Consider the following 24,401-nt stretch of genomic DNA (forward strand, 5'->3'; position numbering starts at 1 on the left):
AATGGCTTTCTGAACTGCTTCCCGAGTAGACAACCTTCGCAGAGTTGATCGGGATGTTTGATGGATGGTAAGCCTCTCACCATCTCTTTCTTTGATAGCAACTCCAAGCCACCAAAATTTAAGTGCCCAAACCGAAGATGCCATGTCATTTTGCCATGTCATTTCGAATATTCAATAAGAACATTCTATTTTTAGACATTGGCACCTTGGCAATAAGATTATTTTTGGCATCTCTTATTGAAAGGTTATAATCTCTCATGTGAATATCATAACCTTTCTCTAAGAGTTGTCCCAAACTCAAGATATTATTTTTCATATTGGGCACGTAATAAACGTTGGAAATAAATTCATGATTTCCATTCTTCAAGCGAATTAAAATTTTCCCTTTTCCTTTAACTGGAATTTTAGATTCATCACCAAAGGAGACGTTGCCGCTTACCGACTCATCGAGCTCCACGAACATGCTTCTCTTCCCGCACATGTGGTTGCTTGCACCAGTGTCGAGGTACCACGTGTCATCTCTTCCAGCTTCTCCTTTATATGCCAGAAGCACACTACCATTTGCTTCGCTCGTGTTCTCGGCATAATTGGCCCTTTCTTCAATCCTTACTTTTTCACTTCTGCACTCGGAAGCATAGTGCCCAAATTTATGGCAATTATAACACTTTATTGAAGACTTATCGTACCTCGACTGCGGGTTGCTCCTCCCCCGACCACTTGTAAACTCATTTCTTTCACCACTGTTGACGAAGCCTCCTCGTCCTCGACCACGTCCACGTGCTCGGCCTCTGCCTCGATCTTGCCCTTGGCCATGTCCTCTCCCGGACTGTCCATAGCCATTGCTCGGACCTTCTTCTTTCTCTTTCGGGCTTACTTGCAACTTTAAAAGTTGCTCTGAAATTTCTTGCTTCTTCTTTTGCTTCTCCTCATATGCTTGCAACGACCCCAACAAGAGATCGATTGTCATCTCCTCCAAATTTTTAGTTTCTTCGATCGTGATTACTATATGCTCAAATCTTGGAGTTAGTGAGCGTAATATTTTCTCCATAATTCTAACATCCTCCAATTTTTCACCATTTCTTTTCATTTGATTAGACACCGCCAAGACTCTTGAAAAATAATCCGAAATTGACTCGGACTCTTTCATATGCAAAGACTCAAACTCTCCTCTTAAAGTTTGAAGTCGTACCTTTTTTACTTGCTCCGCTCCTTTGCACGCGTTCTGGAGCTTCTCCCATGCTTCCTTGGCGGTGCTCGCGTTTGAGATTTTCTCGAAATCGTCGTCCCCCAGCGCTTGATAAATGAGACAGAGAGCCTTCTTGTCTCTCTTTCTCATGTCTCGCAATCTATCCTTTTGTTGTTGGGATAGTGCGGCCTCGTCCTGCGGCTCCTCGTAGCCATTATCCACGATCTCCCAAACGTCGTGGGCTCCCAATAGCGCCTTCATCTTGATGCTCCAATTGTCGAAGTTGCTCTTGTTGAGCATGGGGACTTGAAACGATTGTAAATTCGCCATACCACAAGTAGAATCTTGTGGCTCTGATACCACTTTGTTGGAATATAAGTATATATAATGGAGAATTTATTTAATTGGTAGGAGGAAATTTGGAGAAATTGGTTGTGGACGTGTGTGTGCTTAAGAATTTGAGTGGGGGATTGGAGTTTGCTAACACAATCTTTCTTCAATTCACTTCATTCTAAACAATTGATACAACCTCCACATATATATAGTAGTCAAGTGAGAATTCTAGAATTCTCTTGATTTTTTCTATCTAGATTTTTCTACTTAAAATATCTTGATTCTAGATATTTCTAATACAAATATCTTCACTTACTTTTTCTAGAATTCTCTATATTTTTCTTTTAAAATATCTTGATTCTAGATATTTCTAATACAAATATCTTCACTTACTTTTTCTAGAATTCTCTATATTTTTCTTTTAAAATATCTTCACTCAAAAAATCAAGTTTATTTTTATATTCCAACATACTCGAGCAACATTTTGACACCTAGCTAAACGCACATATCAGATAATTAATGTATTTATTTGTTTTCCAGGTCAAGGCACAATATCAAGTTGAACAGGCTCGTCCTCATACTTTAATTTTATGAATGAATTATTCTTTATGATCGAATCTTTTATGTTGGATTACAAAAAAGATTTAAAATTTCAAAAGGGGTAACCATATTTGTTGAATTATAAAATATTCTTAAATTTTAAAAGTAGTATATATTCCCTTCGTTTCACGAAACATCTTCATAATTAGTTTTATAATTCCTTCTATGAAACATCTTCTTAACTCATTTTTAGAAATAAACCATTGTGACCCTTATAATTTCCATGTATTTGCATAGATTGTCAATAACGGACCTACCACTTTTATTTTAATTGAGTCATTAGTCACCATTATCATTTTTAGGGTAAATATTCAATTTTGTCCCATCGTATAAGCATTTTAACAAAAATGTCCTAATTTAAGGATAAGTGCATACAAGTATCCATCGTTTCAAAGTTTAGTTATTTATGTCCCGAAAAAAATTCTGACATTTGAAAACTGACGTGGAATGCCGAAATTCCACATTTGCAACTTACGTGACATATTTTATTGGTGTGGTGAATGTGTCACGTAAGTTGTGAATGTGGAATTCCGACATTCCACTTCAGTTTTCAAATGTCGGAACTTTTTCTTAGGACATAAATAGCTAAATTCTGAAACGATAAGTACTTGTATGCACTTATCCTTAAGTTAGGACATTTTTGTTAAAATGCTAATACGATGAGACAAAATCGAATATTTACCGTTTTTTTATATATCATTATTGTTTCTAATTTATAGGACTCATTCTCCCCTCTTGTCAAATACTCCATCCGTCCACGAAATGAGTACCCATATTTCCTTTTTCGTCCGTCCACAAAATGAGTACCCATTTCTCTTTTTGGAAAGTGTTCCCCACACATCTCTTTAATTAATACACTCAAAAAGTGAGGCCCTTAAACTATTCACACTACACTCCATAAACGAGTACTCATTTCGTGGACGGAGGCAGTACATAATTAACTTTTAAAAAAAATTAATAAAATTTATGTTCACTCTTCTTAAGAAGATGTTTTGCGTGGACCGATGAAAGATGAGATAAAAGTTAAAATATTTAATATCTAATTAAACTTACCATTTTGCACGTGCAAGACCATTATGTCATAAAGTTCCGGCACATAACGAAATTTTTAAATGTCCAACTCATCTTTACAAATGTAGTACTCTCGTACTATATATATTTGATTTTTTTTAGACTAAAATTTTATACAAACATAATAGACAACTGCATGCATGCGTATACATAATGCGTAGTTGAACTCAATTTAATCGGCTCAATATTCATAAGTAATACTGCTAGCAGTTTTCCGTGGAGTAATACATAGTATTATATAGATTTAAATAAAAAAATTGAAAACAATAAGAAGATAATTAAATTAAATAAGCTAGCAGCACTTTCCCCTTTCATTATATTTATATTGGATAGACATTGTATGTACTTGTGCATTGTGCATTGACACCTGTTGGAAACTTTAAAAGTACGTTAATTAATATTGTCTGTATTTATCAACTATCATAACTTAATTTGGCTGCATGCAAAATCTGGTGACTTCTATTCCATCGACAAATGTAAAACTAAACCCTCATTTATGAGATTTTAGCATATAGTGTGTGGAACCATATATCTATATGAATGGTAAATATAAATTCTGTAAAGTAGAAGCTTGTTCGAAGATGCACCACACGACTTGGTAGATTTTTCTTATGACAATAATAGTGAATGATTGGTTCAAAATTTAATACAGAAAATGTATATATTGGTCGCGGAATATTTACCTAATTTATATGTGCACTAATTGCATACATGCACCATCTTTCGTCCCAAGAATCAATAATGATTTTTCATTTTTCTCCTTAACGAATCGAATATTTAATCTACATCACTTGAACTACGTTTCATTGTCCTATGTTTAGCTTTTCAAAAAGCGATTTCTAGCTCTTTCTTTCAACAATATATATATATATATAGGGATGAGTTATACTAAGAATGTTATCTTTCGTGAGAAATGACAATGATTGAATAAGTCAGTATATAGTGTTGCATAAGCTACTTGTAATGACTGAATAATATTTTTACACGGGTGCAATTGTGTACAGTAGTAAGCAAGGTCGTATTCCACAGAGACTAATTATTATCAATGCCTATCCTAAATTATTCTACTCTATCTGGACGAACGAAAATGAGAGTTTTTGTAGTAAAGAACAAAATAAATAAACAACAGGAAAGAAAATAAAGCAAGTTGTGAAACAGAGAAACAGATAAGAGAAGATTTTCCAAGGCAAAGGTTTCAACAGATTCTCCTAACTAACATGTCCAATTCAATTAATAAGATGATTCCTAAGGCAATCTCAAAACTAGTCTATACCCACTCCCGTGGCATACAAACCGTTGATTACATGCAAGGCTACCGTCCCCGGATCACACTTCTAACATGCAACTCCTAAAAGCTCATAGGATTAACGCCCTCACAAATATCAATTCCCTTTAGAATTAAATATATGTGTTCTATGTTCTTAGTTCAGGTAATAATTATTATCTCCCGATCTCAAATTAAAACCTATGATTATGCTAAATTGGTGGCCAATCAATAAAGCAAACAATTGTAACAAGAACATAAAAAGGAAAAACAATCTCAATTAATTGAATCAAACAGTCAGAAAATTCAAATCATGTCTACTGGCCCTAAACCCTGGGAAAAAAGGATTCTAGCCACACATAGACATATGACTAGAAATCAAAATCTCAAAAATACAAATAATCATTCAACAATAAAACCGTAGTATAGTTGAGAATCTTCAATCTTGCTCTGCTCCGTTCTCCGTCTCCCTCAGCTCTCAGGAAAAGTAAAATATGATATAAGATGATAAAAGGTTCAGAGAACAAGTTCTTGGGGAGTATTTATATGCCCTAGGTCTTGTAGCTCTCAAAAATACCCAAAATCGCTAAAACAAACGAATTTTGGGCGGAATTTGTCCACTAACAGAACTCCTGGCTGGCCCGCATGGCTGGCTCGCGTGACGAAACAGAACTCCTGACAGCTTTGCGCAGCGATTTTGTTTTGGCTCGTTCTCTCTCGTTCGAACTCTGATTTATGATCCGTTTGCGCTCACGAACTCCTCTTGAGACGAACTACAACTTGTATTTCAGCCAATTATTCCAAATTATGCTTCATTATTTATGAAAATTCGTTCAAACACAAGCAAGTAACAAGTTCTTGACCATAAACCAATATAAGCTCAAATAAATCAACAAACACACAAAATCCTCATAACTAAACATAAAAAATGACACACCAAGAGGTAAAAATGCATGTTTATCAACAAGCAGCTTATTCAACACTATATATTGACTTATTCAATCATTCTCATTTCTCACGAAATATAGCATTCTTAGTATAACTTTTTCCTATATACATACATATATATATATATATATATGTATATATATATAGGGTGTGGTTCTAGAGATAACTACATTATTTGTGAGAACGTGAGAACCATCAAATCTAATGCATCCACTGTAAAAATTAATGCATTCGCTGTTAAAATTAATGCACTCAAAAAAATAAAAACAATTGCTTCCTTTAGAATTCGAACCCAGGATCTGCATTCATCCAACAAGATGATGCATCCACCGTAGATCTTGATGATCGAATGGCTGAAAATGGTTCTCCGTTCTTCTTTTATTTAGTGGTTCTTTCTTGAACCTCTCCCTAGCTATAATATATATATATATATATATATATATATATATATATATATAGGGGGTGGTTATTCAATAAATCACCCTTATTTTAAGAATTACGAACCAGCAAAAAAGCATGAATTTTATGTATAACACGCATGAATAAACTGTATAAAGGTATGAATTGCGAAAAATAATTTTTTGCTACCTTTGGGATTCGAACTCAGGACCATGAATTTATCCAACAAAATGATGAATCAACCGTAGATCTTGATGATCTAAGGGCTGAAAATGGTTCCTAATTTATATTTTAAGAAGCGTTCTTATTTTAGCCTTCCCCTATATATATATATATATATATATATATATATATATATATATATATATATATATAGGGGGCCGCTCCAATGAGACCCCCTAATTTTAGTGAGATCTAGGGCACGATCTGGTGCGTTTATTTTATCAATCCTATGGCTGATATTGTATCTGGAGGGTGATTTTTTTTCGCAGGGTTCGAATCCTGGAGGGAGCAGAATATTTTAAATTTTGTTATTCATCAGTATATACTGCATTGTTCATCAGTATATACGGCCCTGTTCATCAGTATATATGTCTTGTTCATTACGAATTTTTAAAATTTTATTTTTCATCAGTATATACATCTTGTTCATTAGATATACGTTTTGTTCATTAGTATTATATGTCTTATTCATTGTACTCATGTTACACGAAAAATAGGGGGTCTCACTGGAGCGCGCCCCTATATATATATATATATATATATATATATATATATATATATATATATATATATATTAAGGGTTTTTAATTTTATAAACTTTCTAACATGCTTTGGATTGTCTTGTCTTTTTAAAAGTATTTTAACCTATGAAAAATATTAATTTAATATTTAATCTTTATATTTGTTTCAGATTCAATATCAAATCAAAATCAGACAACTTAAAAAGTAACACAAATTTTTTGGGCGGACGCCACGGTGCGAACCACTCATATATTTTAATAGAACACATATAAATATCCTAGCTACGTATATAAAAGCTCTCGTGTGACAGAATATTGCTAAACAATGTTAATTGTTGATTTGTTTATAATTTTGATTTTGATATTATTTTTTGTTAATGTATGTACTACAAGTACACTAATACTTGATATAATCGATTTCCAATTTTTCGAGCATTAGTGCATTTACCACTAATGCTCGACATGCATTGATTGAGCATGTGGAGCAAAATTCGCAATTACGAGCATAACGTAGTTTTTATATTTTTCTTTATTAGTTGGAATTTGAGAATGAGTAAAAGCAACCATTAAACCTAAAAAATCATTAATATAAAAATGAGAACGAAGACTTAATCCCTTTCTATCACCAAAGTCTACTGTTGGTGCATCATCATTTACTGGATGAATGCGTCACTTTGGTCGAATTCTAGAGGGGAGAATTTTTTTTCTTGATATGTTTTAACAATGGATCGGATGTATTATTTATTAATTTTAAATAAAACTTTTTTCATTTAAAAATTTAATTAGATCGAATGCTTTGATTTGTGTTTTTATATTAAAATAACTATTCAAAGTTTTCATTGAATTGCAGACTGGAAGACTGCCCGTGAAACGCCATGGAAAATTGGGAAAACAAATTATTAGACTTTACATGATAGGTAAAAGTCCGAACTGATATGATACTAATTCGTTTCAGATTTCCGTTCTCAATATTAATTAATAATGTTCAATCATTCAGATGCGAATTAAAATTTACTATATGATTCTTTAACATGTGATCCTGCTTTGTTAGTGGACAAATGCAATTTGTATTATTAGTTAGCAACAAGCCAATCCAATCTGTATATTTTTAAGGTAAAATGAAAGACGAAATTGGGATCTGTGTTTCCAAAAATTTACCCTACATGCAGGTGACCATGCATGATTCACCCGTGTGTTACTGGATTGATCCAATCTGTATTATTATTATTCTTCTTTTGAGTAGATCCAATTTGTATTACTCCAGTTAACAACAAGTTAATTAAATGTGATCTAACTAATTATCAAGAAAAAATGAATCCATATTCTTCTTTTTAATTGATAAATTTATCATGAGAAAATGATTTGATACCCAAAAATTCCCTCTTTAAATATCACATTTATTTTCTCTCATTTTTTACAAAATAAAATTTTACCATTTTTCATTCCTTCTTTTCACTCCAAGAAGGGATAATATTATCCATCTATTTTTTGCGAAATAATATCATTTCTCCTTAAAATAAAAAGGATGAACGAGAAATGATGAATGAATTTTCTTTAATTCATCGTTATTTAATTTCATGATAAATTTATTAAATGAGGAGAACGCATGCACCCTAATTAATTTTACTTTGCACATCAAGATTCCACCGACGGAGGATATGGAGTAAGATTTATTTTCTTCGACAAGCGATATCATATAATGTATTACTCCGTTTATTTTCTTTGAATTTATTTATACCAAAAACTATCAGAATATAGGGCTTCAACTCCATCAATTAAATATTATATCTGTAGCTATATATGCACTGACTTCAATTTCAATATTTAGTTAACAAATCTGTACCATGTCAGTCTGTATTGCTCCAATCCATGGATCCAATTTCTCACAATTTACAATTAATCCTCCCAAAAATACAAATTTCTCTACAATATAGAATATTAACCACACATCACAAAAAGCATAAACAATAGTACGTAGGTTAAAATGTTAGTGAGCTAGCTGCCATTAGGTTGACTATCACTTTCTCTACTCATATTTGGGTTGAGATGGATGCGACGGCGATCGTGTTGCTCATGTCTGTTGGGCGTCATAGTCCACTATAAAAAAAATTAGAGATTACCGATAGCGTCTGCCGTCAGTAATAGGGAGGCGGCCGCCGAAAAAAAGACTACCGGCGGCGAGACGCCGCCGGAGCTTTCCTCTTCGATGACTCAATTACTGGTTTGCCCGTTAAAATGTTAGTGAGCTAGCTGCTATTAGGTTGACTATCACTTTCTGTAGTAGCCCGCTATTTTATTTTATGATTAAGAGCAATAAATGCAATATTTATTTTTACATATTTCAGTTGATTTAATCCAGTGATTAATATTCAGTTAATTCAGCTCAGAGTTCTGAATTAGATGTCATTACCTGAGATGACCATGATTGAATTATTGAGTAGTCAATGATTTATTTCAGAATGATAATTGACTTAGCGAAGTCAAGTTATTATTTTATTTGCAATAGAAATATTATTTCTATTTATTTAACTTTATTACTTGAGTCGTGAGTTTACTCCGAATTGTGAAGTGAATTAAATCTATGGATTTAATTTAGATTGATTCTACGAGTCACGATATTAATAGACGAAAAGTCAGCTATCGAAATACGAGAATTATTAGAGTATTTAGTATTATTAACAAAACCCGGGATTAGTATTACAGATACGCTATATTAGCAAGACACGGGATTAATATCAGATACCGCTTTATCAAGATACTGAAGGATTTTATTAGTCACACCACAACTTTTCAAACTTTACAATCAGCCGCAACTCTACACTATCTATTACAAACATCACTCAATTCCTAGCCTACTCCCTACATTCCTATTATTACGGCAGCAACAAGAAAGAAAAGGAAAGGCATGCGTGTGGGAACAAATAAGCTGTCAATCAGCCACAACTTTACCTATTTTCTCTCAAGGCTTTCACATGGCATAGAGGACTAGATATTCAAGATTAGCTACCAAATTCACTCCTTTAATAATTCAGCAGCAAACTTCCTTCATACCACTCCCATTCTACACTAAAAACTTCACCAAAAGAAAAGAAAGACTTCATTTACTGCTGCCGACTTCAAAGGAGGTAAGCTTTGGCTTAAACTTCACCATCTTCTTCCATGATTTAACCTGCAATTACTGAAACAACAACACCAATTTTCAGTTCCAATTCATTCAACAACAGCCTCAAACATATAACATTTTGCAAGGTATTTTACTAAGCTCAGCTCGTTCGAATCCCATTTGCATTTCATCCAACAAGAATGATTTAAGTAGAAATACAAAATGTATAGATGAGTATATGTTATGGACTTAGCAAAGTCACAAGCACATAAATCAGTTCATATGTATTTACTTTTCTCACATGAGACAATGATGAGAGTACTTATGACAATAGCAAAACCAGGATGCCTAGCTTCAATCTATTGCATAATCGATAAATAGGAACCAAGAGAATCACAGTTAATCGAACTAGAAAGAAAGAACCATAGCTTGCTACTTTTGTTTTTATACCGAGAGATGGAACCGAACCTTCGTCGATGAGAAATTCGGAATCAGCCGGAGGCTGACTGCTTGTTCGTTGAGGCGGAAGAGCCTTCCTCCGACGGCAGACAATGATACCGGCCAAGGCAAGCGCGATGGCGTCGAACCAGGGGCGACAGACCATCGGTGCTTCTGAAGACTCAGAGCGGCTGCCCTGTTCGTCGAGATAAAGGAGCTCTGACGACGACACAGGATGACGGCGAGTCTTCAGGAAGGGGAGGCGAGGTTGAACGGCGACCCTCGCTGAGTTTGGGGATTTCTTCAACAGCAGCGGCGGCGGTTTCGCTCAATCGAGAGAAAGACAGGGCCGACCGCGAAGCTGTACTTGAGAAGATCGAGATAGGGGGAAGAACGGCGTCAACCTCATCAATTTCAAAGGCAGCGACGCCAGCCTCGCCGGAGATTCCAGGGGCGGCGAATCCAGAGATGAAACTAGGGCTCGATTGGATTCTGCGTGAGGAAAGAAGGAGGAGGAGAGGGCGCCGGTATCGAAGACGTCGGCAGCTGACGCCGATGATAGCAGACGATGACTGGATGGCCGGAGAAGAAGAGGCCGAGCGTCGGCCTTGAGAAAGAGAAGAGAGCTTCGGTTCTTTGAGGAATGAGAGGAGGAGGGGCCGAGAGTTTAGAGAGAGAGGGAGATTGGGCCTATTCTTTTTATTGTGTAATTGGGCTTTGATTATTCAGAGAAATTGGGCCGAATCAGGGTGAATTTCTTGGGCTGAAGATGTTTTTATTAATTGGACTGATGCTTTTATTAAGTGGGTTGTCCTTATTAAATAGTTTCCAGGCCCAGTTTCTTTTATTAATTGGACAATAGATTACCGTATTATTTATTTAGCCGATTGGATATTAATTTAGATTAGTCTATTAATTGGACTTAGTTAATTCTATTTATGGAATAATTTAGAATGAGTTATTAGCTAATAAGTGGGTTAGCAAACCCTGAAGTGAGTGGATTAATTAAATTTATTAATTCAATCTCCTAAGACGAGCTTTAATCCTATGATTGGATTATTAATAATGGAATATGAGTCATGCATAGTTAATTTTCGCATTCTCATTTATTTGAGAATTTTCCTCGAGTTAAAGTCTTACCTTATATTATCGGATTAAAGGTTAAGCACGAGAGTGAGAGCTACTCAAGAAGTCACTGCACTGTAGCAAAGCTTTGCTATCAGGTGGGCATTACTTTCATATATATCAAATGAGTTTAAATGTTACGTTCAAGCAAGTTATTTCATGATAAAATCTTTGAGTTAAAGTTATTTCAAGTATTGTCTTGCCATAAAATGTTTCAATTTTAGTATGATATCTATCTGCTTTGGCTTTGCCAATGATGCAATCGAATTCGGGTCCTGAGCAGTTGATAGCTATCCTGCCTTGGCTAGTGTACACCAGTGACCGTGAGTCATCTAGCGGGTTGGCCGGTCAAGTGACCGTGAGAGGTGGCCACCTCTCCGGCACACAGTTCCAGATATGATAGATTACAAGAGAACTTAGACTGCAGTCGAACTTTAAGAATCACAAATGAATTTAGTAAGCTTGGGCCTTTTAGCTAAAACTCCCTTGCTGTACTGTTTATGATGGCATGACAATTTATAGTTTCACTAAGCATGTTTATGTTTATACTTAGGCATACGTGCCCACTGAGTACTCTCGTACTCAGCCCTGCATATATTTCTAAATGTGCAGGTTGAGCAGTGGTTGATGAAGATGAAGTGATTACAGAAACTTTTGTCATAAGTTAAACGAATGAACTCTTGGATACATGTCTTCATACATGTAATCAGAACCTTATTCCGCTGCGTACTCTCAAGTACTATGTCTTTAGGTTAAGTTGGATTCATCCGAACTTACAAGCTTATTTGAGTCTCTATGATTAAACTCCAATTACCTTATAAAGTCCTCTTCTTTTCCTTCATTAACAATAAGTTAAGTTTGATCCCCTATCATTTTCTCACCCATTTTCTATCCCCGCTTCTAATCTCCCTCCCTTAGTCACGATTTCTTGGCTTAATTATCCTTAATTAAGTCCGGTCGTGACACTTTCTCTACTCATATCTGGGTTGAGATGGATGCGACGGCGATCGTGTTGCTCATGTCTGTTGGGCGTCATGGTCCACTACAAAAAAACTAGAGATTACCGACAGCATCTGCCGTCGATAATAGGGAGGCGGCCGCCGGAAAAAAGACTACCGGCCGAAGCTTTCATCTTCGATGACTCGATTACCGGCGGCAAACATACGCTGCCGGCACCTAACGGCGGCGGCGGTAACGCTCGCCGTTGAATGGTGGAGAAATACCGCCTTGCCACCTGCCGGTAATATATTTAATTAATAATTTTAATTAATTTAATACAATACCAGCGGCACAACCGCCAGTGATCACCGGCGGCGTCTCAGCGCTGCTAATGCCGCCGGTAATTCGAAAAAGGTGGGTCGCCTCAATCGCTGTCGGTAGGCAGCCGGTGTTGCCACCGGCAATTAGACGTTTTTTTTTGTAGTGGTCACGCTAGTATTCGTCATACTGTTGCTTGGATCCAACTGCTTACTCAGCTTCGGCGAGTCTGTTTCACTCACATCCCCCGCGAGTGAAACCGACCTACTGATTTTATGGCAAGGAGAGGGCATCAGGTTCAGACGTTGACTACGTACTTTTGACTACTCTTCTGCTCTTCGGTAGTTTCTTGCTCTGGTTAGGATGGATCAGTTTGGCTATCCTAATTTTAGATTTAGTTTTCATGTTGATAGCTAGTTTGCTTTGGCTTGTTTGCTTTCTGATTTCGTTTCTTTTGTCTTGTGGATTTAGCCACTCTTGGGTTACGTTTTTTTTATATTTTTGTTCGGTCTGTTCTTTGTGTCTCCTTGTTGAGACCTCTGGGCATTGTCACTTTTGGGCAACGTCTTATATGGGACAATTCTTGATATTTATCTATAGGTTGGGGGTCTGCCTAACTCCTCACCGAAAAAAAAATATATTACTGCAAAAACTTGTGAGCATCGGGATATATGGTGCATCCACCAATAAATAAAATTGTAATTAAGGTTCATCAAGTTCTAGTAATTAAATTAAAATTTAATAATTTGTATTAGGGGGTTTATTAATCACCACAAGATTATGGAATTTACTGGGGTCCGGACTATCCTCGAAATTTATTTGTCTGACAAAAATATATAGTAAGAGCATCGGCAACGCCTTACTCGAGTGTCTACTCGAGTAAGGCGTTGCCTTCGAGTAGGTGCGTTGCGGGGGGGCGGTACTCGAGCAATACTCGAGTCTTCGAGTATGCTCGAAGGGGGGGGAGATGGAAGGCGCGTGCAATGCACGCGCCACGCGCCCTAATTAAAAAAAAAATAGAGAAATTCGAATTTATGTAATTTTTTTTTAAGTTTTAGGTGTTTTAAAATTTTATGTTTAATGGCGTATTTAACTATTAGAAAAATATGTTATTTAAATTATGCAATTAAATTTAAATGAAAAATATAAAAATCAAAACTAATGTTATCAAGTAGGCTATCAAGTAACCCCAAATCCCAATGCAGCACTACCTACTTAATCACACAACCACTATCAAGTAGGCTATCAAGTAACCCCATTGCGGATGCTCTAACAATATAGTACAAGTTGTGGGCATGCTTAATTTAATCTATATTTCCACGAATTAAACACATTCAATTATCCAAAGCTAAGATAACTTAGACAAATCCATCATCATGGAGCGAGCAGAGGAACATGGCAATTTGCAGTCCTTATTCACATGCATCCAAAACTTTCCCAAACCCTATGCCCTTTGTGCCAGCTACAATCCATCACTCAATTCAACAATTTTTTTTATCATTTCACTTAGACAATTATAAGCATCCTTCTCTAGCCTATAAAATCCCCATCTCTTGCATCAAACTCACACATCCCAAAAATCCCTAAGTGTCTTCTTGTTCCAAAACTTATTAGGGTATTACCTAGAGAAAAAAATGAGTTCCAAGAAAACAACATCAATTGCCCTTTTTTTAGTGCTGAACCTTGTATTCTTCACTCTTTCTAGTGCATGTGGCTCTTGCCCTACTCCCAAACCAAAGCTGCCGCCACCACCACCTAAGCCAACGCCATGCCCTCCGCCTCCGGCCACCCCGAGCAAGGCCACTTGCCCTAGGGATACCCTAAAACTAGGTGTATGTGCTGATTTGCTTGGTGGGTTGATTGGTGTCACAATTGGAACTCCTCCAAAAACTCCATGCTGCACCCTCATCGAAGGGCTGGCCGATCTCGAGGCGGCCGTTTGCCTCTGCACCGCCTTGAAGGCCAACATTTTGGGCATCAACCTTAATGTTCCCATTTCTCTTAGCTTGCTTCTCAATGTTTGCTCCAAGAAGGTTCCATCAGGCTTCCAGTGTGCCTAAATGATCAATTCATTCGTTGCCATTTGATTATATGTTTACTTTAATTTCTTGAGATTCAAGTTTCTAGATTGTTATGCTGATTATGATTTGTATCTTTATTCCCCATTTATGAAAGTTGCACGCTGCTCACTAGCTATGTGATAGTGGCCGGTGAGGGTGAGAGAGCTATTTTCCTAATCATAATGTCCTTTTTATTTTGTTGGAATTATATTGATTTCCTTTTCAAGCTTTGTATTAATAATTTCTATACTATTGTCTAAGGGATTGTGCATTTTTTATTCATGTACGTGGTATGAGAATTCTTTTCTCATGAGATCGATGTAGCTGGCATTACGTTCATGATTCATTTTAGTATCTTGAGTTAATGAGGATATAAATGTAATATAGGTCTACAAATGTGTGATACATAATTACGTTGTAAATATTTAAAATAAGGAGCTCATTAATTAATTAGCAGGCAAACGACACGATTAAAAAGCTTCGTTAGATCATGAAGCGTACTAAAAGAATAAATTGATCCAAAATGGAATACTCTCTCCATCCCAATTCAATATATAGGCCATAAACCTTAGGCATGCACGGGATGTTAAAAATAGTTTATAATAAAATAGGATAAGTAAAGTAACTTTTTTAGGATATATTTGTCAAAAAACTAGGATAGAAAAATGAAGATATATATTTTTAAATGAGAAGAAAGATATTATGTGCTGACCAAAATGACATATGGTATAAATAATTAGTTATTTGAAATTATTTGTTATATATTATATTGACTTTCCAATTTAAAAAATGGCCTATTGAAATGAGATGTCCAGATAAGAAAATATGGCATATTGAATTGAGACTGAGAGGGTACTATAAAACATAACTAAAAATACAAAAAATTATAAAATTAAAACAAATTAGAGCTAAGAAGTTTTTGTTTTTTAGGGGGGATCGAGGGGAGGTGTTTTCATTTACTTAAATATATACACGATCCCTTCCTCTGAAAAAGAAAAAGAAAAAAACACTCAAGGAAATTAATGATATATTAAATTTAAATTTATTTTACATTTAGAATGTTCGTTTAAGCTCGATTGAGCTCATGAAACTCAAGTATTTTGGGTGAGTCAAAGTAGTTATATATATTGAGTCGAAAATTAGTCATATTCATATATACTCAACTTGACTCGCCTCGCTCCCTTATTGGAATTACTCTGCCTGTCCTGCATTCAAAAATCTCCCCCAGATCCAATGGAACAGTAATTCAAGAAATAATGATTATAGATCCGGCCATGCATGTAGATTGCCAAATTCCAGCTCAAATTTATCCTCATATTTTTTTTTTTTTTTTGTGTGTGTGTGTGTGGGGGGGGGGGGGGGGGGGGGTTGGGGGTTCCCTCCCAAATTTTGATTATATATATATATATATATATATATATATATATATAAATTTAGAAATATATAAGGTTGGATCTCAAATTGTCGTAAAAAACTAATGATTGTTTGTCATTAGTTAAGAATGATAAAAGAAATGTTAAACAAAATGTTCAAAAGAAGAGAGTTAATTATCAACTACTATTAACTTAATATATTGCATAATTATGCTACGTACCGATCAGATCAAGCTTTCTCAAACAGAAACAATTGGTTCACCAAGTATATATATTCTTAAGTTATTTGTAATGTATATATTGAAATTATATAATCTATGAAAATATTGTTCGTTATTATTACATATTTATGTCTAAAATTAATGTACGGAAAGTTCAGCCACCGAATTATATTACTAGCTCCACCACTGCCTCATATATTATACTTATGGATATCATATCTGTAAGTATAATATATGCATATCAATTACGTAATTAATAGGACCAATATATAAGAAAATAATAAGCTACCAGTTTTCCCTTTCACTTTATATTGGGTAGACATTGTATATATATAGTTGTGTCTTTTACGTAGACTCTTGTGGGAAATTTTGAATGTATTGTATGTATTCATCGACTATCATAACTTAATTTGGCTGCATGCAGAATCTATGCCACCGACACATGTAGTAATCAAACCCTCTTAAATGAGATTTTAGCATATAGTGTTTGGAACTATATATCTAGGATCTAGAAGCTATATATAATTTATATGAATTGCATGTGAATATGAATTCATTCAAGTAGTTGATCTTGCTTGTTCAATGATGGACCACTAGACTTAATTACGTAGATTTTTTCTTATGACTATTATATTGAGTGATTGGTGCAAATTTAGATAGAGACGATAATGTATTGTTGGTCACGGAAATTTTGCCCAATTATTACGTTCTTCTACGTGCACTTATGTCTCATGCACGATCTTCCTCCTCTTCTTCTTCGCTTTCCATGAAATACATTCTCTTTTCTCAATATTATGTTGGGAGAGTTTACTTTAAATTTAAAGATTAACTTACATAAAGGTAATGATATATAGACTATATATTATATTAGAAAACCAAGATTTAAATGATTTCAATATAGACTAATCTATATTATATTAGAAAACCAAGATTTAAATTATTGAAATCAGTTTCAAATTAATTCAAAATTGAATGGTAATTTTTTAGTTATAATAAATTGAAGGTTTATATGTAAATTATATTTTTTTTTAGTTCTTTTTTTCTTTATCTTCTTTTTTTTGTTTTATTTCTTTCTAAAATTGTGAAATTCGACTAATTATATTTGATTTAAAATGTAAAAGTTATATTTATTTGAAGACTAAAATTAAAAAATTCTCTCTCCTCTCTCATCTTTTTTTTAAATAAATATATTTTTTAAGTTTTATTTTTATTTTCTTTTTTTAACTTTTTTCCCTGCATTTTCATAATGTCAATTTTTATATTATTGTGAATTATTCTTTATTTTTATTTTTTCAATATTCAACACAAATATGTTCAGTTAAAATTAATTTTTTTATTATATTTATAAATATGATAATTGAGTTGGTATCAATTTTATATAAATATAAAAATATAAAAGCATTTTTTGTGCATTGCACGGGGTGCAAATTCGAGTTCATTATTATTTCCTTAAATAAATTGAAACTTAGGAATATCTAAAGACTCTGTATAATTTATATTATTTACAGAAATTTTGTTTAATTTATATCACATTCATAGGATTAAAGAAATTCTAATAATTAACGAGGATAAAATGTTCAATCATATAACTTACCAATCATAAAAGGTACACACCTGCTGTGTGTCTTAGTTTTAGATAAATTAATTTATTCCTAATCTGAATTCTTATGTCTCATTAGAAACAATAGGGTAATTGTCACTTTATGTCCAACACATTAACTTTTTAACGAATATGTCATGTCGTTTGGATAAATGCATAGAAGTACCCAACACATCAATATTTTCTTATTTTGTCCTGATTTTGTTTTTCCGGCATTGGAACTATGACGTGGATCGACGAAAATCCTACATGGCTTTTTCAGCCCCCCAAAAAAAAGGAAAGAAAATTACACATCATAAACATAAGACCATTTATGAATTACGCGATTAAAACACATAAGGCAACTTACAAAAATCGAAGAACACTACAATCTTTCAACTCTCCCTTAGAACCCTTAATTTCCCCCAAAAACTTCCCCCAAAATTTGCGTTTCGATTCTAAAATAGGCTTGAGATTCGCGTTTCAACTCTCCCTTAACACCAAAATTTGCGTTTCGAATTCACACCAAATTCACGTTTCAATTTTCCCCGAAATTTTCGCCAAGTTCTGAAGTGAAGAAAGAATCAAGGAAAAACGAAGGTAGAAGGCTTGAGATTTTGAAATAGTATTTGTGGCATTTAGCTAATTGTGGGTTTACGCGTTTTTTAGATTTAGGATTGACTGTCATGTTGAAGCATGCTTATCTCTTAGTAAAGATTGTATTTTTAGCAATTTTATATTAAAATTTTAGATAGGGCTCCCACTGTTGGGTCTGCATCATTTCTCTTTCTAGTTTTTTTTCAAATTAACTGATTTTGATATATCACTTGATAATTAAGTATACTGATTTCATATTGGATTTTAGAGTAACCAAGAATTCAACTTAAAGAGAAAACCACCGTCAAATAATATAATATCTTCTCAATCTACTACGTACTGTTGAAAATTAAATTCAAGAAAATATATCATATGCTCGTAGAGGTATATATATACAATCAAAAGTTATCGCTAGGAGTAAGTCTCAAATTTAAATAACCAAAAAATGAAAGAAAAAAAAATACAACCACCGATGTATTGTACTCCCCCGTCCACAAAGATTATGTGTTTATTATTTTCGTCGGTCCACAGAAATTTTGTGTTTTCATTTTTTTAGCATTTTATTGTATACTTTAAACTCCATTCACACTCAATATTTACAAAATATCCACCATTTACTTTTATATTTTGGTGGATTCAATACTACCATTTACACTAAAATCAAAATTTTCAACATTTTTATTAAAATTCGTGTCCTCCACTCCACCTAGGGCTGGGAATTTCGGGATCGGGTAATCGGGTACTCGATACCCGACCCGAAAAAATCGGGTATCGGGTACCCTATACCCGAAAAAATCGGGGTCGGGGTCGGGGTCGGGTATTTAGACTGTGAAAAAATCGGGTATCGGGTATACCCGATCGGGTATCGGGTATACCTGAATTACCCGATTTTTTAATTAATAAATTTTAAATTGTATAATTAAATTTATATGAAACTAAAAGTTAATCCCTTTCCCATTTCGGCCCACTGCCCACTGCCTTTCGGCCCTTTCCCATTTGAAATTGAAGTCCCAATCTCATCCCTAATCTGTAATCCCTCCCCTGCTGCCGCCGCCCCCACTCCAGTCTCCAGGGCAGAAATCCCTCCCGGTCTCCCGTCTCCGATGAGTCGGCGCCCCTCGCCGCCCGTCATCGCCCAGACCAGAGTCAGTCTCCGGTGAGGAGCTCGCTCCCAGTCTCTCCCAGCCACGACCCTCGCCCAGTCGCCCCTTCGTTCCGCCGCCGTCGGTTCGCCGAGCTTGTCGCCCCGCAGTAGCCATGCCGCCAGTGGTGCTCCGACAACGCCACTTCTTCTACGCCTTCTCTTCTTCTTCTTCTTCTTCTTCTTCGAATCTTCTTTTTTTTTTTTTTAAATACAGATTTTCTATGTATGATTTTGTATGATTTGTATGAATTTCGACTGAATTCATTTGGGGAATGGCGTAAAAACTATCGGGTAATGGGGAATTTCGACTGAATTCATTTGGGGAATGGGGAATTTCGACTGAATTCATTTGAGCTTTCTTGATCTGCTTTGAATTGGCTCGATTTAGGGGAATGATGTAAAAACTATCGGGTATTAGGGTACCCGAATACCCGACTCGGGTACCTGAGTCGGGTATTAGGATACCCGATTTCGTTTTCGGGGTCGGGTATAGGTTTAGGGGATTTTCGGGTTCGGGTACCCGATTTTTTCGGGTAGGGTACCCGAACCCGACCCGATTCCCAGCCTTGACTCCACCACACGCTCTTTGTGGACAGAAGAAGTAGTTGAGAAAAATGGATGCTGAACACTTTTCCAAATAGATAAACACTTAGAGTGTGTTTTACTTTGATGAAAAATGAGAGAAAAAAATATATTTTCATACATATTTCATCATTTTTCACTATTTTTACATGTTTACTACGATAAAAATTTTCTCCAGATATGGTGGAATATTTTCTCGGGTAACTCATTTTCACTCATTTTCTCTCCAATTAATATTGGATAATATTATTTTAGGGTAGGGGTGTGAAAATATTTTCCAATATTTTTTTATCTTTTCATCTCTAATAATATAGGATAAAACATAAAAATAATAATAATATTTTCTCATCTTTTTTTATCCATAATTTTTCGATAAAATTTTTACCACAAAAGTAAACGCACCTTATAATAAAAGTTGAGAATTATTGAATTAATTAGCGACCCCACGTACACTGCCCGTGAGCCCACCATGGAATATTGCTGGCATTAATCGCAACGCAATCATATACTATATCAAATCAATGTTTTAAAATTAAATTATTAGACTCCGAAATGAGGATGTTGTCTTCAATATAAATCATGTTTGAGTATAGAGATTTGAATAAAAAATTACTATGATTCTTGAACATGTGATAGTACTTTGTTAGTGGACAAAACCGGTTTGTGTTATTAATTAATCTCAATTAGATTTCATTAAACATAAGTAAAAATTAATTAAGATCCACACTCTATCCGTCCACAATTTTATTTTTTGTTCATTCACAAAAATTTGTTATTTCCATCTATAATAATAGGGTTTACATAATTTGTCACGACCGGACTTAATTAAGGATAATTAAGTCGGAAAACCATGACTAAGGGAGGAAGATTAGAAGCGGGGATAGAAAGGGTAAATATATAATGAAGGATCGAACTTAATCTTTGACAGCGAAGGGGACATTTATAATATAACTTATGTTTAGCCACAAAGATTCAATTAACTAGTAAGTTCGGATAAATCCGACTTAATTCAAAAGACTTATTACTTAAGAATACGCAGCGGAATAACATAATCTGATTACATGTATGAAGACATGTATCCAAGAGTTCATTCATTTAACTTTTGACAAAAGCTCCGCTCTTCACTTCATCTTCATCAGCCACTGCTCAACCTGCACATTTAGAAATATATGCAGGGCTGAGTACGAGAGTACTCAGTGGGCACGTATGCCTAATTATAAAAATACATGCTTCAAAACTGTAAATTGTCATGCCATCATAAACAGTACAGCAAGGGAGTTTTAGCTAAAAGGCCCAAGCTTACTAAATTCATTTGTGATTCTTAAAGTTCGACTGATCAGTCTAAGTTCTCTTGTAATCTATCATATCTGGAACTGTGTGCCGGAGAGGTGGCCACCTCTCACGAACACTTGACCGGCCAACCCGCTAGATGACTCACGGTCACTGGTGTACACTAGCCCTGGCAGGATAGCTATCAACTGCTCAAGACCCGAATTCGATTACATGATAAAAGTCACATCAGATAGATATCATACTGAAATTTAAATATTTTATGGCAAGACAATATTGGAAATAACTTCAATTAATTTAATCATGAAATAACTTGCTTGAACGTAATATTTAAACTCATTTGATATATATGAAAGTAATGCCCACCTGATAGAAACTTTCTGTGGTACATTAGCTCCTTGACTGATTATTAATCTCGTGCTTGACCTTTATTACGAGAATATAAATAAGATACTGCTCGAGTAAAATCCTCAAATAATGAAAATACGGAATTAACGATGCATGATCCTTTTATGCATGAATTATTATTCTGAAATAATAATCATGGAAATTCTATTGTTAACCCAGGCTATCGGATTTAAACAGAAGCTAAGTCTCGTCTCATGAAGCCGGATAATTAATTAAAATTAATCCGTTCTCTTCAGGGTGTTCTAATCCGCCGATTAAATAAATCCCGCTCCTCGTAGTCGATAGAAAAATAAATAAATACTTCAGCTTATTCGCTTTATAACCTCATAATTAATCAGGCTTAATAATGAGAATTTGAAATTTTATGAGTTCGAATAATTAAAAGGCTCAACATAAGGCAGCCCAATAATTAATTAAATAGAAGTGGGCTTGGATAATTAATATGAAAGGCTCAATTGAAATAATTCATTGGCTTAAGTAATTAAATAACTCTTGGCCCAAATGAATAAATAATGAATAGTTGGGCTCAAATAAATTAATCAATCAAGGCCCAGCTAAGATAATATAACAGCCCAATTAAAATAAAAACAAGGGCCTTAATTAAAAGGGGATCTGGGCTTAAGTGATTTGGAAGACCAGTCCATCATCAAATAATCTGCAGCCCACAACAGTTAAAAGAAGGCCCAACATTTCGGCCCAAGGGAAAATAAAATAGGGCCCAATTGAATCTCTCTCTCTTTCATTCTCTAATTAGTCGGCCCTCTCTCCTCTCTCACAGAAATCAGTCGACTCCTCTCCCTCATATCAGTCGAAGACTCCCTCTCCGCTGAGGGGGGCTCGCCGCCGTGGCTCCGAACTCCGGCGAGGTCGACGGCGAGACGTACCTTCTCCCCTCGCCTCACTTCCTCCTCAGTTCACCATATCAGCGAAGACCTGGTCGAGCCCTAACTTTCTTCTTCGCCCAAAAGTCGCCGCCTTCTGCTCCGGTCGGCGTCTGCTGCCTCCGTCGAGCGGCCGTTGCTCCGGACCCTGGCACCGGTCTGCCTGCCTCGCTCCTCGTCTCTTCCACGAAGGGAAAGCAAAGCCCCAATTCTCCCTTGAAGTTTGAAACGGGTTTTCTCTCCCAAAATCCGATCGGCCTTCCCCTTCAACTCCGGTCGGCTTCTCATTCCCCGGCCGTTCAGCTTCCGCCAGCTCCGTCCGGCGTCTTCTCTCCTCTTGGTTTCACTGAGCAGAACACTCAAAGAGATCTCTTGTTCTCTCTCGATTTCACGAATTGCGAAGTATCGAGGCGAGCTTCCTCGCCTGATTCCGCCGTCCCGATTTTGTAACCCGGCCAGAGGAAGTTCCTCTCCTCTCTGAGTCTCACACACACGATGCATAGGTGGTCTCCACAACAAACGGAGTGAAAGTCCTAACTTCGCGCTTAAATCGGCGTCTCAGCCTCATCCTCTGCCTTCCTCCATCTCCGGCGAGTCAAACGCCGTCGGCCACCGGTCTCATCTGCTGCCGTTGCTCTGATGCAGACAAGATAATCGAGAGTTCGCCGTTTTTGTTCTCGGTGTTCGTCACGGCAACAGGGGTTCGCCGTCCCCTTGGGTTCGTCCGAACCGGCAGCCGGCACTACATCTTAAAGCTAAGTTCTCTAGTTTCATTCTATCTTATGAAATCTTGGTTTTCCATACTCCGATTATGCTTATGCTGGAGATTACACTAGGCATGATTTTGCTAGGTGTCGTAAGAAATTCTCATTGTTTTTGCCTTGTGTGAAAGTCATGGGTTGTTGATTCTATATGGATAAAAGATTATGTTATTTATGCTTATTCTGAATTCTTTAGAAAATAACATACTTGTTGGATGATATGCAAACTGGATTCGAAATAAAGGAGCTTAGTATAGATACCTTGCAATTGTTTTGTGTTGGTAGCTGATGTTGTTGATTGGATTCAATGAGATGAAAGCTGAAACAGCAAATATTGTTTCTTGACAATTTCAGGAGGTACTAAAGAGGAATGGAGGAAATTCGAATCAAAACTTACCTCTCAAGGTTTGGCAGCAGAAATCATCTTACTCTCTCTCAAATCTGGTGTCTAAAATCTGGTGTCTAAGGGAATGAATGAAGAGTGTTGTTGGCTGATATGTTTATTTGAAGGAGTGCATTAATGGCTATACTTGAGTAGTCTACTAAAATGGCTGATTTTGTTCCCACACGCATGCCTTCCCTTTTCTTTTCTTGATGTAGTAGGTAGGAAGTTTGGTTTGTTTTCTTGATGTAGTAGGTAGAAAATAGGGATGTAGTGAATAATAAGTTGTAAAGTTGTGATGTGATGAATAAAATAAATCATTCTCTGTTGGTAAATCTATATATGTTATTAATCTCGGGTCTTGCTAAAAATACAAAATACTCTAAAAATTCTCATATTTTGATTGTTGACTTCTCATCCATTAACATCGTGACTTGTAGAATAAATCTAAATTAAATCTGTAGATTTAATTCACTTCACAAGCTGAAATAAATCCACGACTCGAGTGATAAAGGTAAATACATAGAAATGATATTTCTATTGCAAGTAAAAAAAAATAACTTGACTTTACTAAGTCAGTTATAAATCTAAAATTATAAATTATTGACTGGCTCAATAATTCGATTGCGATCATAACATGCAATTGCATTAAATTC

General features: G+C 35.5%; 1 protein-coding gene across 1 annotated transcript; it reads left to right on the forward strand.

The window, feature by feature from the left end:
• The first annotated feature begins 13,824 nt into the window (after positions 1-13,824).
• Positions 13,825-14,753, forward strand: LOC131025043 (14 kDa proline-rich protein DC2.15-like). The gene has a single exon (XM_057954638.1). The coding sequence runs from the start codon at positions 14,102-14,104 to the stop codon at positions 14,525-14,527; it is 426 nt and encodes a 141-aa protein (XP_057810621.1). The 5' UTR covers positions 13,825-14,101; the 3' UTR covers positions 14,528-14,753.
• Positions 14,754-24,401: the final 9,648 nt, after the last annotated feature.

Source organism: Salvia miltiorrhiza, chromosome 1, assembly GCF_028751815.1.
Source record: "Salvia miltiorrhiza cultivar Shanhuang (shh) chromosome 1, IMPLAD_Smil_shh, whole genome shotgun sequence".
NCBI classification, from domain to species: Eukaryota; Viridiplantae; Streptophyta; class Magnoliopsida; order Lamiales; family Lamiaceae; genus Salvia; species Salvia miltiorrhiza.